The sequence below is a fragment of the Carya illinoinensis genome, chromosome 8, assembly GCF_018687715.1.
Source record: "Carya illinoinensis cultivar Pawnee chromosome 8, C.illinoinensisPawnee_v1, whole genome shotgun sequence".
In the NCBI taxonomy this organism is placed as follows: domain Eukaryota; kingdom Viridiplantae; phylum Streptophyta; class Magnoliopsida; order Fagales; family Juglandaceae; genus Carya; species Carya illinoinensis.
In genome coordinates this window covers 16999662-17015086 of record NC_056759.1, presented here as the reverse complement: position 1 = coordinate 17015086, position 15425 = coordinate 16999662, and the positions used below count along the sequence as shown (strand labels likewise).

General features: G+C 32.9%; 2 protein-coding genes across 4 annotated transcripts; both read left to right on the top strand.

Annotated features, from left to right (window-relative positions):
- Positions 1-10656: 10656 nt before the first annotated feature.
- On the top strand, positions 10657-15058 carry LOC122274739 (receptor-like protein 35). 3 transcript variants are annotated; one of them, XM_043083754.1, is made up of 5 exons: positions 10658-10888; positions 11081-11202; positions 11346-11825; positions 12128-14676; positions 14818-15058. In XM_043083754.1, exon 4 carries the CDS (start codon positions 12764-12766, stop codon positions 14630-14632), a length of 1869 nt encoding a protein of 622 aa, XP_042939688.1. In that variant the 5' UTR covers positions 10658-10888; positions 11081-11202; positions 11346-11825; positions 12128-12763; the 3' UTR covers positions 14633-14676; positions 14818-15058. The 3 variants fall into 3 exon arrangements, with proteins under 3 accessions (XP_042939689.1, XP_042939688.1, XP_042939690.1); XM_043083755.1 differs by having other exon boundaries at positions 10657-10888; positions 11346-14676; positions 14826-15058; XM_043083756.1 differs by having other exon boundaries at positions 11520-14676.
- LOC122274468 (receptor-like protein 6) lies at positions 11446-12721 on the top strand. Its single transcript, XM_043083502.1, has 2 exons — positions 11446-12555; positions 12650-12721. Exons 1-2 carry the CDS (start codon positions 11446-11448, stop codon positions 12719-12721), a joined length of 1182 nt encoding a protein of 393 aa, XP_042939436.1.
- Positions 15059-15425: the final 367 nt, after the last annotated feature.

Sequence of the window (15425 nt, the reverse complement as noted above, 5' to 3'; positions counted from 1 at the left end):
AACGTGATTATGAACTGAACTAAAACTGAACATGAATGTGAACATGAACTAAACTTGAACTTGAACATCAATTGAACATGGAATAAACATGGCATAAAGCTAAACGTGGAATTGAATATGAATTCTAACAATCAAAATGATTTCACCAATTATTTTGTTAGGAATAGTGAACAATCAGAATGATTCAGTCCAACGTCAAAGATACTCAGATAATCAGAATGATTACACCATAAATATTTTAAATGAGATATCTTAACAATCAGAATGATTATGCCAAGAGTACCTAGTAATATTCTGATAATCGGAATGATTACTCCAAGGAGCATTGGAGTAGAGGTATTCTAACAATCAAAATTGTTACGTTGAAAGTACCTCACATGAAAAAAGATGACAAACGACATGATATAACGTAACATGACATGTACATAAGATGAATGACGTGGCATAACATGAAACATTTCATGACATGCATAACGTGTAAAAGATAAACATTACATGACAGAATATAATGTGCAATAGATAACATATAGAGTGACATTGCATAACATGGCATATATAATAATATAAGAACATAGACAAAAATTTCCTTACCAACAAGCATACGTAGTAATCTGACTGTAAGTTAGAAGCTAACTTACAGTGACTGTCGCATTATGGAGTAAAATGTGCAAAATACGAGAAAATGTAGGTAGAGATTTCCAAATGTTAGAAACTTCGTCACTAATTGTTTAAAAATATGAAAATATTATCTTAGAATAAAATTACCATTTTACCTCTCTATATGTGGAAAAATGATCGTTTACTCCTAACTTAAGGGTTTTACATCCTTACTCCAAAACTCATCAAAATTTACATTTCTCATAAAAATTTTATCCTAAATCCAAATATATAATTAGAAAAAATTAAAACACATCACAATCATAACAAACTTCTCAAGGCTAAAACACACATAGGCCATTTTTCTTTCTTTTCTTTTTTCTTTTTTGTTGCAATTCTATCAAACATCATTCCTCATTCTTAAACCAAAATATTTCAACATAGAAAATTATATCCTATGTCCAAATAGTTTATTAAAACAACCAACAAAATCCACTTCACAAAATCTCAAATCTTTTTAATAAAAAGTTTCAAGCTTTGTAACTAAAGACACAACTCTTGTTTCTCAAGGTTTTTTCTCTTTTTAAAATGTCTCCAAGAACTCCAAATGTTTAAACACTTTCTTCCAATATGATCATAACACATTCCCAAGAACACACATGCTTTGAATCATCAAGAAAAAATCACAAAAGCTACAAAAATCCATTTTGAAGTACTCGGTCTCAACACTTTCACCAAAATCGATTTCCTCAAGGTTTGGTTTTGATCAAACCGCTTGATCTAAAACATTTCATGAAAATAATCATAAACCAGCAACATCATATGGTTTAAAATCATATCCTAGAGTAGATCGAAGCATTAAGTAATGATGATGCATGTGGAAGGTTTAAAAGAATAAATAATTATGTTATAACAAAAATTTGAGTGGTTAATAGCATGTGAAAGTCATTTAATCAAGTGATTAAAAACTAAGCTAAAATCAGGTCCATTTAGGGTTTGGAGGCAAACTATGAGGTTTTGGGAAACCATTTAGTGTTTTGGTTTCAACTAACCTTTTGAGGTTTCAATTCGATTCCTAGTATTTGGGTTTCACTAGGGTTGAAACCCTCTTCAATTTGGCACAAATTGGATAGTTGGATGGAATAGTGTTTTGCTTAAGTGACATGATTACAAAGCTTGATTTCCTTCACTCCTTCACTTTTTTCATCTCATGGTTTCTCTTGGTGCCAAATGTCCAATATAGTTCACTAAGTGTGGTTAAGATCTTTCCAAGTGCCTAAATAAAACTTCTCTAACCTAATCTAGACATTTTACATTCTGATTTTGAAACACTGCTCTAGATGCTACTATCGAGGTTACTATTCACTCTGAAAAAATGAAAAATAAACTTTGTATTGTAAAATTTTAAATATTCATACTAATCTCAAAGTGGAAATCATTTATCAAAATTTGACTTCTAAGTGCATTGAAATAATCAAAACGCATTTTCGAACAAGCATTTCATTCGAAAATCAAAAATTGTTTCATTGCTAAAATCCTAAATATTCAAATGAAACTAATGGCATAGACCTATCTCATTTCCACACTTTTGCCTAAAATAAATAAAATTGTGCTTTTGACATTATAATGGGTGGTAACACTGACTATGCTGACAGACTAAAACCTATGTGATTGAGTCGATTCGTGGAAATATTCTTATTTTCACAAGATTTCTAAAACCTAAAGAAATTCATCCCTTAACTTTCAGGTGGACTGTTATACATCCTAGGGCTTTTATAGCCAACCAAGTCAGGTCAAAGGGAAAATGGATCTAGGGTTTCCTAAAATGGACTTGGGCTTTCCTTGTGTTAATGGATCGTAGTTTAAGCCTATTCTTTGGTCCTATGCCACTATTACGATCGGATTCTCTTCTTCATGAATCTTAAACCTCAACTTGAGCACTACTCCCAACAAAAACTCAATGAAAATATTACAACCTAATGGTTTATCAATCCCGGGCTAGGTTATAATAAAATGTACCCCACTCCTCAACTAATATAACAAACAATTTAGGTTCATGTATGAAGTGATATGCCAACAAAAATATCTAGAGTATGCTAGGACATGTACACCCTCCCTTTCATTACCATTATTTTCTGGAGCAAGATAACATTGCATACACAATGTTACACAAACAATTACACTAATGAGACTCCCAAGCCTACTGATTAGAGTTATGCTAATCAAAGTGCAACTTATGAGAAATGGTAATACTCTAATTGTATGAGCCTTATCATAATGAAGAATTCTATTCTTCATTCTATTCGGAGTGCAATTCTTAAATAGGAAAATGCCAAAAAGTACCTAAGCCAAATAACATACCGATTTGTTGCATTGGAAAAGGTAGAGACAAGTACACTTTTTAGCAAAGTTGTCTCAATGTAGTATAATGGCAAAGGCAATATAAGGGAGTACATTATGAAATTTTATATCTTCTTACAAGATTAAGACCAGTAAAATTATAATTTTCTTATGAAATTATTGCGCATCTTATTTAGATTTATCCTCTTGTACAACTTAGTCAGAAGAACCAAGTCATCATTCAATTGGTAGATTTAATTGGAAAACTTTTAAAGTCAAGTAGACAATTATTCTTTTTGTAATTGTCTCTGGAAATAACACAACTATTATGCAATGAGGACTAACTTTTCAAATACGTTGGACCCTCAGATACGCTATTCTTTTAATTTTAAGGATTCTCTTTTCAATTGTATTCCACGTACCATTCTCTATTATTTTTCCATCATGTCATTGAAATTTATCCTATTTATTATAAATATTTTCTAAATTAAAAATTTTATAGGAAGAGAATGCGAGAATTAAACAGAGTTGTAAGATAATTAGTAAATGGAAAGTTTATTTAGATTAAAAAGGAAGATGGATTATAGAGGGAATTTATCATGATTTGGTCTACTTTCCTCTAAATTAGAGTATTTAAAAGAATATGAGTCTAACTAGTAAGAAAATTATGTTTTTTTTTTCTATCCATGAGAAGGAAATCAAAATAGAATAATCTTGTTTTCACAAGAAGCAAGTCATCATTCACTTGGTGGATTTAATTAGAAGACTTTCAAAGTCAAGCAGAAAATTATTATTTGTATAATTGTCTCAAGAAATAACACAACTATTATGCAATGAGGACCAACTTTTCAAATACGTTAGACTCTTGGATACACTTTTCTTTTGATTTTTGGGATTCTCTTTCCAAGTATTTTCCACATACCATTCTCTATTCTTTTTCCATCATGTCATTGAAATTTATCCTATTTATTATAAATATTTTCTAAATTAAAACTTTTGTGGAATGAGAATGCGATAATTAAACAAGAGTTGTAAGATAATTAGTAAATGGAAAGTTTATTTAGATTAAAAAGGAAGATGGATTACAGAGGGAAGCTATCATGATTTAGTCTACTTCCCTCTAAATTAAGTATTTAGAAGAATTTGAGTCTAACTAGTAAGAAAATTATGTTTTTGTTTTTCCTGTCCATGAGAAGGAAATCAAAAGAGGATCATCTTGTTTTCACAAAAGTAAGTCATCGTTCACTTGGTGGATTTAATTAGAAGAATTCCAAAGTCAAGCAGAAAATTATTCTTTTTATAATTGTCTCAGGAAATAACACAGCTATTATGCAATGAGGACTAACTTTTCACATACGTTGGATTCTTGGATACACTTTTCTTTTGATTTTAGGAATTCTCTTTCCAAGTATTTTTCACATACCATTCTCTATTCTTTTCCCATCATGTCATTGAAATTTATCCTATTTATTATAAATATTTTCTAAATTAAAAATTTTCTGGGAAAAGAATGCGAGAATTAAATAGAGAGTTGTAAGATAATTAGTAAATGAAAGTTTATTTAGATTAAAAAGGAAGATGGATTACAAAGGGAATCTATCATGATTGGGTCTACTTCCAACTAAATTATAGTATTTAGAAGAATCTGACTCTAGCTAGTAACAAAATTATATTTTTGTTTTTCTTGGCCATGAGAAGGGAATCAAAAGAGAACCATCTTATTTTCACAAGAAGCAAGTCATGATCATTCACTTAGTGGATTTTATTGGAATACTTGAAAAGTCAAGCAGAAAATTATTCTTTTTGTAATTGTCTCTGAAAATAACACAACTATCATGCGATGAAGATTAACTTTTCAAATATGTTGGACCCTCGAATACGTTTTTCTTTTGATTTTAGGGATTCTCTTTTCAAGTGTTTTCCATGTACTATTCTCGATTCTTTTTCTATCATGTCATTGAAATTTATTCTATTTATTATAAATATTTTTTAAATTAAAGATTTTATGGGAAGAGAATGTGAGAATTAAACAGAGAGTTGTAAGATAATCAATAAATGAAAATTTATTTAGATTAAAAATGAAGTGGATTACAGAGGGACTCTATCATCATTTAGTCTACTTCCCTCTAAATTAGAGTATTTAGAAGAATCTGAGTCTAACTAGTAAGAAACTTATGTTTTTATTTTTTCCTTTCCATGAGAAGGAAATCAAAGGAGAAGAATCTTGTTTTCACAAGAAGCAAGTTATCATTCACTTGGTGGATTTAATTGGAATAATTTTAAAGTTAAGCAGAAAATTATTCTTTTTATAATTGTCTCAGGAAATAACACAACTATTATGTAATGAGGAATAACTTTTTAGATACGTTGGACTCTTGGATACACTTTTCTTTTGATTTTACTTTGCAAGTGTTTTCTACGTACCATTCTCTATTCTTTTTCCATCATGTCATTGAAATTTATCCTATTTATTATAAATATTTTCTAAATTAAAAATTTTATGGGAAAAGAATCCGAGAATTAAACAAAGAGTTGTAAGATAATTAGTAAATGAAACTTTATTTAGATTACAAAGGAAGATGGATTACAGAGGGAATCTATCATGATTGGGTCTACTTCTTACTAAATTATAGTATTTAGAAGAATCTGACTCTAGCTAGTAACAAAATTATGTTTTTGTTTTTCTTGGTCATGAGAATGGAATCAAAGGAGAACCATCTTGTTTTCACAAGAATCAAGTCATCATCATCATCATCATTATATGAAAGCATCATATCACAGAGGCCATGTATAACTCCTGTGGTAGAGTTGTGCATCTGCAGATAGCCAAGCAGAACATAAATCACTCTGTCACCAAAAGGTGTGCACTCAAATGAAAACCACTACTAGAACTCGTGGCAGAACCATATCCGCTATTATCATCCATGGTTGGGCCATAACTAAACAAAACAGAATACCACTATTATCACCAATGGTAGGGTCGTAACTGAACAGAGCAGAAATAGAATTAGAAAGTTATGCCAAAGGTTTTTCCAATACCACATCTTATCAAAATCGAGTACTGAACATAATCATATCACATTCATAATTAGAACAGTTTAGGAACATATTCACATAATCATGCACAAATTTTTATATTCGTTCTCTTTGCATAGTTCAGAAATAGAATGCCAAAAATAAGCTCTTGCCTACACCAGTCATGACAAAAATGCTTTTTCTTTCATTCAGATTTCATAAGTAATACTAAACAAATAACTGAGGTTGTTTTCACAATTTTTTTTTTTTAAAACATATCATGTATGTTGCCCACATGACTAACACAAGAGAGGAGGTGAATTGAGTTGTATTAAAACAATAACAATTATAAATCAAATATATAATATAAAATAGAAACAAAATACAAAATAATAATAAATATAAAGAGTAAGGGTAAGAGAGAAACAAACTCAGTATGTTAACGAGGTTCGGCCCCACTGCCTACGTCCTTGCCTCAAGCTACCCCTTGAGGATTCCCAAATTCACTATTCAACTTATTTCAGGTGGAGATAGAAACCTATTACACCTTTGAACAACATCGCTACAAAGGATCCGTGTAGAACACCTTCTACACCTTCAATCACCTTACACGTGGTGATTTAACTATTCCTTGTGTAGAACACTCTCTACATGCACAAGGGTTATACACACCCTTTTACTGATACAAGAGCTAATAGTGGGTAGGTTATCAGAAAACACTCCTCAATGAGTGAAATAAGAACAATACAACGCAAACTATTTCTCTCAAAATAAATAAGGATTAAAGCTTAATGCTTAGATAATAGAGAATGAAAACTTTGAATGAATGTTGTATGCTCTTAGTGTTGTAAATGTGAAATTCTCAAATGATCTATTTGTAGGCATATAAGACTTCATATTCAAATTTAAAAAGATTCACATGTCAAAGACAATATCATTCACTTTTTCAAAAAAATCAAATAAAAGGTTCTTCTTTTTCAATTGTCAAAGACAACATCATTCATTTTTTCAAATACTTCAAACCTAATCTTTTACTTTTGGCATATGACAAAATAAGCACACTTTACTTTTCAAAAAATTCAAACCTAATCTTTTACTTTTTTCATATGACAAAAGGAGCATACTTTACTTTCCAAAATTTTCAAACAAAAACATCTACATTTTGCATAAGTCAAAAAAAGTATCAATCACTTTTGAAAATATTTAAATAAAATATGCACATATGAAATATGACAATCAATCATCTTTAATATTCTCAAAGTTCAAACATTTAATCAATGCATGCATATGTGAAAGATGACAATCAATCATCTTTCAAATTTTTCAAATATAATTTTTGAAATATTCATACACATGTGGAAAATGTATTTTAATGCTTTATGATAAAATATTAATTTTGAACCTTAATCCTAATTTCAAATTTTTAAGAGATTTACAATATTACTCTATGACTTTAATGTAAACTTGTTCCCTTCTTACTCATGCTTGTTTTCTTGATGTGCTTGACTCCATTGTGTAGATAACTTGAGTTTCAGACTCCTTTATTCTTTAAATTTATTTGTTATCATCAAAATTCATGTGTGGATATATAATTACACAAAACTTGAAACCTTGAGTTCAACCATGTACATTTTCATAAACCAACATTCGTTTATTTTCTTTTTATGTAAAGTCTAGTATAGGTACCGCACGTACCTGTACTTCTTAACTTCTCTGAATTTCTTTACAACGGTGTTAAGGGAAAATCAATTGTTACCTACAAAAAAATTCACAAAACCTAAGTACATCTCCAATTGAACATTTACTTGTAATTGCCCATGAAATACTTAATTCCTTAAAACCTAAAATTTTCTGAATCCTAAAATACCATTATTTCCCAAATATTTTGATTTTCACATAATTCCTCAGAACGATTGCACGGTTAAATCCTGTTGCTTTGAAAATTAGTTTTATAATATTTTCCATGTAGACATGTGAAGTTGACACCAAAATTATTAAATCCTTGATATCCACCGAACTATACCTAACTCAAAACATAACTTAATTCAAACATATATCCAATAAAAGAGATAGTATTTTTATGCTGCAAATGAATGTTTATACCGATGATTAATGCTAACTGCTGCAAAAGACTTTTTGTGCACTTCTTTGACAACTAACCTGCAGCGATATAAAATTGTATTATTAGAAAGGGTAATGCTATGGAGCCCACTATTTTGACCGATAATTGACCGATTACATCACGTGATTAAAATAATAGAAGATGAAGTGAAAAAGAAATAAACTGAAAGGGAAAAAATATTTTGATTATTCCAACGTCTCAGACTCCTTCCAAAACCAAATAAAAAAAAGAAAAAAAAAAAAATTCCCAGACTCCCATCGTCGTCCCGCTACCATTTTTCCCTCATCCCTCCCTCCCTCCATTTTCCCTCATCCCTCCCTCCCTCCATCTTGCATGGTATCAATGAGCTTCGTAGAAAGATTAGACCCCGTAGCATTACCGCAATAACCATCTTTCCCTCATCCCTCCCTCCATCTTGTATAATATCATAGTTAAGATCTACGTCAAAAAAGATGACAAATTGTATTAGTCTTGAACGTGGCAATTACAAATTGTGATTGCCTTGAATATGATGATCTTAATAAATGCTGATATGGTAGCATATAATAAGAAAATGAAAATTACTTCCAACTGACAATCTTGTTGAATTAAGAGAATGATCTAGCTAGTTCCAGCATGGGTTTTGTGCTAACAACTTTGCATTTTCCATTTGGGTTCCAAACCTCAACTCCGGCCACTCCCATTTGGAAAACTCTCAAAAATATCTTAACTTTATTTTCCATGTAATTCTTCTCAGAGAACAAACAAGTGGTCATGAAAGAAAAAAAAATTAGAAAAAAAAAATTACAAACAAATTCACAAACGAAACAAGTGGTCACGGAAATGAAAAAAAAAATTTCTAGACACTTCAAACCAATAGAAAACCTAAAATAGAGAAGTGAAACTTAGACCCATGCCGGAAATGGAAGTGGAGCTCTTCATAAGTTCGGTTTGTAGTTTCAGTGGGACGGAGGGAGGCGTGTGAAGAAAGGAGAAGGAGATCTGCAATTTCAAGTTTTCAACCAAAAGGAAAATATATTGTATGTGCGAATCAAAAAAATGACATGTGGCATCGGTTGAATTCTCGGTCAATATCTCGGTTCGACTAGCATTTTCCTATTAGAAAAAGTCTATTTTCTTGTAGTGATGGGATGCTACACGCAAGGAGAAAGAAAGGCAATACTATTGAGTATAAAAAAATTGCTACTTCAGTACAAAAGTATGACATGCTTTATATATCCTTGATAAAGCTACACGACAAACAAAAGTTAGAAAGCCACATTTCACGACCAGTCCTTGAAGTTATTTTTGGTTGGCTTAAAGTTGCATAGTGACCGAGTTAAAGAATGGGAATCACGTGGTTGTTGTCATGGAGCTAATTAGTATGTTTTGTCTCATTTATTTTAGAGGTGTTTGGTTATTTATTTTTCTCATAGATTGTATTGATTTTTTTATGTTTCGATTGGTTTTGCTCGACTCTGTGGTGAAACAAGTTTGGTTGTGCTTATAAAGTCAAGCAAGTGTTACTCCTATACTAGACTTATAAACAAGTAGCCGAGGTTGACTTTTGAGAAAAATTGCATGTTTTTGTTCTGGAACCAACCTTGATTACTTTCTACACTACTCTTTGCATTTGAGAAATAAAATGACATTTTATGTGTAGACATAAGCAATTTTTGTACTTTATTTCTCTACTGCATCATATGTGAATACGACATTGTTCTTTTATTGCATTATATTAGGCATAAGACTTTGTTCTGCTTTTGTTATGGGTCCTATCACAAGTAGTAATGGTAGCCTCTGTTTTGTTACCGGCCCTATCATGGGTTATAATTGTGGCCTCTTTTTTAGCTTTGCCATAGGTATAAAATGTAGTCTTTCTTATTATGTAGGTACTAATATCTCTATTTTGAGTATCCTAATTTTAGACACAAAGTGATTTTCGTTCTACTTGGTTAGCTATAGATATACACAACTTTGCCACAGGGGTAAGCATGGTGTCTGTTTTTGTTTTTGATGCTATTTCAGTTATACTTATTAGTGTCACTCAAGGTTTGACGACCAAGTCCTCCCACGGTGTGCGCAAAGTTAACCCTACCGTGAAGGGAAAGTTATAATTATGGTAATGATAGTTTTTCATGACTTTCTCCCATTTCTACATTAATTCATCAGTTAGTTGAAAGTTTTCAACATTTATTCATTCCCTTTATTGGTCAAATGGATCATCCTCTAAAATTCTTACATAACTACTTATTTTCCTACACAGACCTAAATTTCTAAAATATTTCCAAAACCAAGACTCCATTCACTTAAATAATGAAACGCATTTAATTCTTGTTGGAAGACTTTCAAAGTCAAGTAGACATGATTTATTCTTTGTAATTATGTACGTGGAAATAACATAACTACTTCCTTTACTAACTTTTTAAATACGTTGTACCATCCCATACGCTTTTCTATACACGGCAAACAAAAGTTAGAAACCCACATTTCATGACAAGTTGTCGTGGGAAGGGACATGCACTACAAAAATAAAGAAAGAAAGAAAGCTATGAGTCTTCTAATAGAAATAAAGAAAGCAAAATAAAGGTGGTAGGGCAGGTGAGTTCAGCACCGAAGGAAATAAAGGGAAGGTTCACTAAATCTGAAGAAATCTCACCCAGAGAAAAAGGCATCGTGTGGACTGGCGCTTGGTCTAACATCTCCCTCAATCTTAAGTCGTCGAGGGAAGGAGAGAGTTGGGAGACTTGGTGAGGCTGTCGGGAAAGAAGACAGATGAGAGAAAAAAATCACGTGGAAGATACGGCGTAAAAACAGGGACCAAAGAAAGATGACGTTTGGGATCAGTACTGTTGTATTTGTTTGAAAGACTTTCAAAGTCAAGCATATCAGTAGTACTTTTGTATTTGTAATTATGCTTGTGGAAATATTAATGCAATTACTTTAGTTGAAGACTTCAAAGTCAAGCATATACCTTTCCAGCCTACTCATCTGCTTCACTCCAACTAAAATAATAAATATGAGCAGGTGAATGAAATGGATCCTAAATTGAATTTATAGCCTTCAGAACGTGAAAGAAGGCAGTGGCCCGAATCTTGTGACGGACGTTACACTCGACACCTCTTCGAGCGGTGTATTTTCCTGCTATTGTAAGTTCCACCCCAACCTCTTTTCTTTCCTATATTTTGCTCAACCAAATGATGTATCGGCAGCAGAAATTGACTCAACTTTGCTTACATTTTTTGTCATTTTTTTTTTCTTTTTTTTCTGGTTTTGGTGCTACATATATCAGATTTTTGCTATACACTGTTCAACATTCAATGAGAATTCCATTCCTTTCATGGGTTTTCTTCATGCCCATATGCTTACTTTCTATCAGCTTCTATGTTCCTATGGTTTGCGGAAAATGTCCTACCAATCAGAAAGCCTTGTTGCTCCAATTGAAGAATAGCCTCATTTTTGACAGTGCTTCATCTACAAAACTGGTGCACTGGAACAAAAGCATTGATTGTTGCTCATGGGAAGGCGTGACCTGCAACAAGGGATGTGTTATTGGTCTCGACCTGAGCAATGACTCTATCTCATGTTCACTTGACAATTCAAGCAGCCTGTTCAAGCTTCGATATCTTCAAAATTTGAATTTAGCAAGCAATGACTTCAACAGTTCTGAGATTCCTTCAGAATTTAATAAGTTGTCGAATTTGGTTTATTTAAACCTTTCACATGCTGGCTTTCAAGGACAAATTCCAAGTACAATTTCGCATTTAAAAAGGTTGGTTAGTCTTGATTTAAGGAATTGGTATAGCTTGAAGCTTGAGAATCCAAATTTAAATATGCTTGTTCAAAACCTATCGAAGCTTGCGGAACTTTATCTCAGTGGTGTGGATATATCAATGAAAGGGTATGAGTGGGGCCCAGCATTATCATTTTCACTACCAAATCTAAGGGTGTTGAGCTTGTCACGTTGTAATCTATCAGGGCCTTTTGATTCCTCCTTGGTGAATCTGAAATCCCTCTCAATTATTCGTATGAGTAATAACAACTTATCCTCTCCGATTCCTGATTTTTTTGCAGACTTCAGAAACTTGACAACCTTGATTTTCAGTAGCTCTTCATTGAACGGAAAATTTCCAGAAAGGATCTTTCAAATTCCAACATTGCAAATGGTTGACTTGTCAAATAATTTTGAACTTGAAGGTTTCTTCCCAGATTTTCCTTCGAATGGATCTCTTCAAACCCTAGTCCTTAGCAGTACAAAGCTTTCAAGGTCATTGCCATATTCTATTGGGAATCTCAAATTATTGTCTGAAGTCGATCTTTATTCTTGCAATTTCAGTGGAGAGATTCCGAAGTCAATGGAAAATCTCACCCAATTGCTTCATTTGGACTTGTCAGGGAATAGATTCAATGGATCAATTCCATCATTGAGCATGAGCAAGAATCTGAAAACAATAGACCTTAGCAGCAATGATTTAACAGGTCAGATTGCTTCCACTCGATGGGTAGATCTTTTGAATTTGGAGACTCTTGATTTGAGTTCCAATTCATTAGAAGGGAGTATTCCAGTTTCTCTCTTTTCCCTTCCATCATTGCAAGAATTACACCTTCAAAACAATCGATTTTCTGGCCAACTTGATGAATTTTCAACTGCTCCTTCTTACCTATTGAGTCATCTTGATTTAAGTCAACAATTTGGAAGGGCAAATTCCCATGTTTGTGTTCAAACTACCTTCTCTTTATTGGCTCGATCTTTCTTCGAATAACTTCAACGGCTCTTGGCAGTTTAGTGCGGTTCAGAAATTGAAGGATCTTACCTTTCTTGATCTTTCATACAATGATCTCTCGATAGAATATAGTGGAATTAATTGTTCATTGTCCTCTTTTCCCCAATTTTCAAATTTGCTATTGGCTTCTAACAGGTTGAAAAGAATTCCAGATTTCTTGCGAAACCAATCTGCGTTAAACGATCTTGACCTTTCAAACACCCAGATTCATGGACAAATACCACGCTGGATTTGGGAATTTACAAATCTGGCCTTCTTAAATCTCTCCAATAACTACATGGTGACTCTAGAAAGACCTTTTCTCAATGTTTCTTTCAGGGGGGTGGTGGATCTAAGCTCCAACAAACTCCAAGGGCAACTCCCGAGTCTTCCATGTTCTGCTGAATACTTGGATTTATCCAGGAATAATTTCCACTCAAGCATACCAACTAGCATCATTACCTCCATGGTTCATATTGGTTTCCTTTCTCTTTCGAGTAATAGACTTTATGGGAGTATTCCCGAATCAATATGCAATGCTACAGGTACTCTTCGTGTTCTGGATTTATCTAACAATTTCTTGAGTGGCATGGTCCCCCATTGCTTATTTGAGATGAGTGAGACTGGAGAACCGGAGTTATTTGGTAATCAAAGTCTAGGGGTGTTGAATCTACGGAAAAACAACCTATCTGGCAAAATTCCTGATACGTTTCAAGGCAATTGTGGTTTGCGAACTTTAGATCTTGGTGAAAACCACTTAGAAGGAAAGTTTCCAAAGTCTTTGGCCAAGTGCAGAGAATTGGAGTTCCTGGACATCGGGAATAATAACATTGAGGATGATTTCCCATGTTACTTGAGGAATATATCCAAGTTGCGTGTCCTTGTTTTCAAAGCTAACAAGTTTCATGGACCCATTGATTGTCTAGAGTCTAATGCCACTTGGCCAATGCTTCAAATTATAAACTTAGCATCAAACAATTTCAGTGGTAAGCTGACAGAAAAGTTCATTGGCATCTTGAAGGCGCTTATGGCTGATAAAGAGGAGGCAAAACTTGAGCTCATTCATAGAAATTTTCAGCTTGCCGAGTGGTATGATTTGAATTATCAAGATAAGTTGACAATTATTGCCAAAGGTTTATCTCTAAATCTGACGAAGATCCTAACCATTTTCACCGTCTTAGACCTTTCATGCAACAACTTTGATGGGCCTCTACCAAAAGAAATTGAAAAATTCAAATCACTATATATCCTCAACTTGTCTCATAATGGTTTCACAGGCAATATTCCACAATCTTTGGGAAAATTAAGTAATCTTGAGTCATTAGACTTGTCAAGCAATAAGCTTACTGGTGTGATTCCTGTGCAACTCGCAGATGGTCTTATTTTTCTATCATTCCTCAATCTTTCGTTCAATCAATTGTCAGGAAAAATTCCACAAATTAAGCAATTTGCTACATTCCAAATATCTTCCTACATGGGGAACATAGGATTATGTGGCTTTCCTTTGGAAGAACAATGCATAGGTGAAGGGCCGCGATTGTCAACTCCAACATCTAAAGAATCTGACTCAAATTCTGGGATTGGAATTGATTGGAACTTCTTAAGTGTTGAATTTGGATTTGTTTTTGGTCTTGGAATTGCTATTGGGCCTCTTATGTTTTGGAAAAGGTGGAGGATGTGCTACTACAAACATGCTGATGAAATATTTTTTAAGATCTTCCCTCGGCTGTATATTACAATAGAAAACCGTCAAAGACAAGCACGCATGAACCATAGACGAAGAGCTCACAGAAATCAAGGACGGAGGCATGAGTGATATATCGCTTGATCTATATGAGCCATGAGGAGTAATGTTGTCAGGTATGACTTTTTAATGTTTCAATATGAGGAAAAATGAAAAAAGAATACAATTACACATGCAATTGGATATGAATATTGCTTTAAATGTTATTGGTTGTAGTTGTCAAGCTAAATATGTTATTAAAATACTTTTGATGGTAGATATGCAGGTGATTTATGGAAGGTGAACGGGATTTGGAAGCATGACTAACTAATGTTGTCACTATTGTATCTTAGCACTCGATCTTTTACAGTATGATTGGCAATAAATGGATATACTTTTAAGTTTTATTAGACTTCCAAGCATAAAACTATAGACTCAAAACAGTACAAAGGTTTATGCAAGAGATGTAATAGTTTATTTGGAGTGCTATGAATAAATATTTCTTCATCATTTAGATCATTTAAGTTTCAATCATACTAACTACCGTGCAATAGAATTTTAATTAGTTATTTGATTGGAGATGGCAAATTTAAGATGCAATAGCCATTAAATATATTAGTTGTTGATGTGTATATTTAATTGCTATAAAGCATATCGAGGGATTGAAAGTAGCAAGATTAATGGGCTTGAGGAGGAACAAAAAGCACAAGAAAGACACTGGGCTTAACATAGACTTTCCTATAATGTCGCTTGATGTCCAGCCAACCAAGATACTTTTTTTTTTTAAAAGAAAGCCAACCAAGATACTTGAGTTCACTACACGCTCGCGAGACGTCTATAATAAGTCTATTAGACTTAAGGCTCAATCTCGATGTCAAAGGTTATT

What these genes read in the sequence shown, in the direction of transcription:
- LOC122274468 (XM_043083502.1), top strand. Translation starts at nt 11,446, where the DNA reads ATGGTTTGCGGAAAATGTCCTACCAATCAGAAAGCCTTGTTGCTCCAA. An exon ending in AGATTGCTTCCACTCGATGG is followed by an intron (nt 12,556 to 12,649) that starts GTAGATCTTTTG and finishes CATCATTGCAAG; the next exon opens with AATTACACCTTCAAAACAAT.
- LOC122274739 (XM_043083755.1), top strand. Translation starts at nt 12,764, where the DNA reads ATGTTTGTGTTCAAACTACCTTCTCTTTATTGGCTCGATCTTTCTTCG.